A 2,500-nucleotide genomic window follows, 5' to 3' on the forward strand; every position below is an offset into this window, starting at 1 on the left:
CATGTGTGCTGTAATCACATCGCACCCTGTCGGTCTCCAAACATGGCAGAGAGACCGGGCAGAACTCAGCCGTGCCACGTGCATTCAGAGAGTACGTCAGCCAGAACAACAACGAAAGCTCAGAGGAGGCGGTTATACAGCGCATGTCAATGCAGCACACCTCAGAGACCCCGAAACGGCTGATCTGGGAGCACGGTCACATTGGTTCTTACTGTATGATGGCCCAGAGTGGGGTTCAGATAAAGGAGACTGGTCTCGGGTCAGTACTACGCTGGGCACCAAATAAAATCGCCGTTAGCACGCCATCATCAACCTCCTGTGCGTAAACAGGTATTGCGCACCACCTAATCACGATGGGAAGTTGATGAAAGCGTACTGAGACACAGGAAAATGTCATTTAAAGCTTCAGCGCAGTGGAATTATAAGGGTACTGTGCTGCCCCCTGTGGGTGTGGAGGACGTGCTGCATTCATGCGTCGTATACTCTGATCCATGCGCTGCCGGAGCATGGTTGTTTCTGCTCCCTGTTTTATGCAGTTAATCAGCTATGAGGTCATGGACTAAGCTCTGGCTGCCAGGGGGTTGATGTGTTTGTTTTAACCCAGTGTCGGTCAAAGCAAATATGTACCATCATCATATAGATATTTATATATATAGCCACATACTTTTATTCAGGTTATCCTTCTGTTCACGTTTCAGTTCACAGATGAGCCGCAGACCTGCCAACCTTCACACACTTTACACAGGAACTCGTTTTAAGCCGATCGGTATGTCAAAGTGGAATGATTGACAGTTGCGACGTTTCTACGCTACACGATGCGGATCACGGTGCGCAATTTAGCTGACAAACTGTCCGCAAAACAGTAGTAAAATAAACACGAACAAGACAAAAACACGTTAAACTGAGTTTGACGATACTTTTCTTTAACGCCTACAAAGGTAAAGATCGCGTTTTTAAAAAACTGACCCCGAACCAACAGCGTCCGTTCGGTGGCGTTTCATTTAGAACTATTTTTAAAAAAATATTCCATCACCATACCAGCGATATCTCAGAAAAGTATATCGCGTAATCATTCATCGTGATATCAATATCATATCGAAATATCGCCCAGCCCTAGCTGCGCGGGTGTTCTGAACTCTCCGGAAGCCCCGCCCCCCCCCCTTCCTCACCATCTCACATGAGTGATCTCTCGTCTCGGCTTGACTTTCTCGTCGAAGGACTTGCTCTCGCTTCCCGTCAGGGTAAATGCGAAATAAATCCTCGCAGCGTGTGCTTGACGTCAGACCGGCGTTAGTGTCTGTAGTGGTGGAAAGTGGCGTGCGAGTATATCGGAGGTTTTACGGTAACCACCGGCTGCGTCGAGGACAATAACGCAGGCGCTGGTCCGTTTCGGTGCGTGGAAGCTTTATAGTGACTTGCGTCGTAACTAAACCAGTGGAGCTTTTTTCCATCCAAGCACCTGGTGGTTACCGTAAAACCCTGTACACACACACACACACACACACACACACACTGCGGTTTCTCCTTTTATACAAGTGAGTTGTGAAAGAACTGTATTGAAAAGATACAGCGGGGTTGGCAGGTCTGAAGAAATAATGACTTCCAAACTTCTCCAGAGCTGATTAAAGCTACTACTCTCGTGGATGAAGCAGGATGTTTTACTGAGGGCTTTCATGGTTTGCTTTTTCGTTTTTTTTTCTTCTTTTTTTTTTTTGAAACAGGGTCTCGGGGAGAGAAACAAAAAGAAAAGGACTGAACGCGTTCAGGCGGGTTGCAGCTCGAGCAGGCGACACACGGGTGGAGGATGCAGGTACGCCGTGCGCACTGTTCGGGAGGTTACCTTCAAAACAATCTCAAATGTAAACAGACTAGTGAAGACATAATCTGCATAGCCTAGGACCTGAAATAAATCAGACGGTTACAGCGTTATTCAACACACACACACACACACACACACGCACGCACACGCACGGCACAGGCATGCAGCGCAGACTTTACCTTCAACATGACCTCTACAGTAAAGATAGCTGTGAAGGCATAGTCAACGTAACCAAGTATCTGCAAAGAGCAATGGTGAGACGTTTAATAACGGCATCAGGGCGAGAAGACCGCACGGAGCATGCAACGCAAGCCGGTTATCAAGACTTATCGTTTATATCGGCCTGTTATCAGGACGGATTACATGGTGCCGTGAGAGTCGTTCATCTGATCGTACAGTGGGACCCCGTTTACACTCGCTCATTACAGGGCACCGCGTGACAGGATTAGAAAGAAAAGAAACGCACCGAACAAGCGGAGACACACTACAGACCTGCTGTTATAGTCAAATAACGAGTCTTCGCACCTGTTAAAGCCCACCCACGTGTTTTATTCCACTTACATCACCGCAACCATTACAATATCTTCGTTCGTCCGTTCTTACGACGGGATGACACGTCGTCATGGTAACCATTTATAGTCACACGGTAACGTTGTGGAACCTCTGTGGAACGGGTAAGTT

General features: G+C 47.6%; 1 protein-coding gene across 3 annotated transcripts in view; it reads right to left on the reverse strand.

The window, feature by feature from the left end:
* cacna1da (calcium channel, voltage-dependent, L type, alpha 1D subunit, a) overlaps nucleotides 1–2,500 on the reverse strand; it is an 84,922-nt gene that overhangs the window by 38,794 nt on the left and 43,628 nt on the right. For all 3 annotated transcript variants that reach the window (XM_053673912.1, XM_053673910.1, XM_053673911.1), the window contains exon 20: nucleotides 1,841–1,900. In XM_053673912.1, coding sequence (XP_053529887.1) covers nucleotides 1,841–1,900 — 60 coding nt within the window. The remainder of the gene's footprint in view (nucleotides 1–1,840; nucleotides 1,901–2,500) is intronic.

Source organism: Ictalurus punctatus, chromosome 21 (assembly GCF_001660625.3).
Source record: "Ictalurus punctatus breed USDA103 chromosome 21, Coco_2.0, whole genome shotgun sequence".
Lineage (NCBI taxonomy): Eukaryota > Metazoa > Chordata > Actinopteri > Siluriformes > Ictaluridae > Ictalurus > Ictalurus punctatus.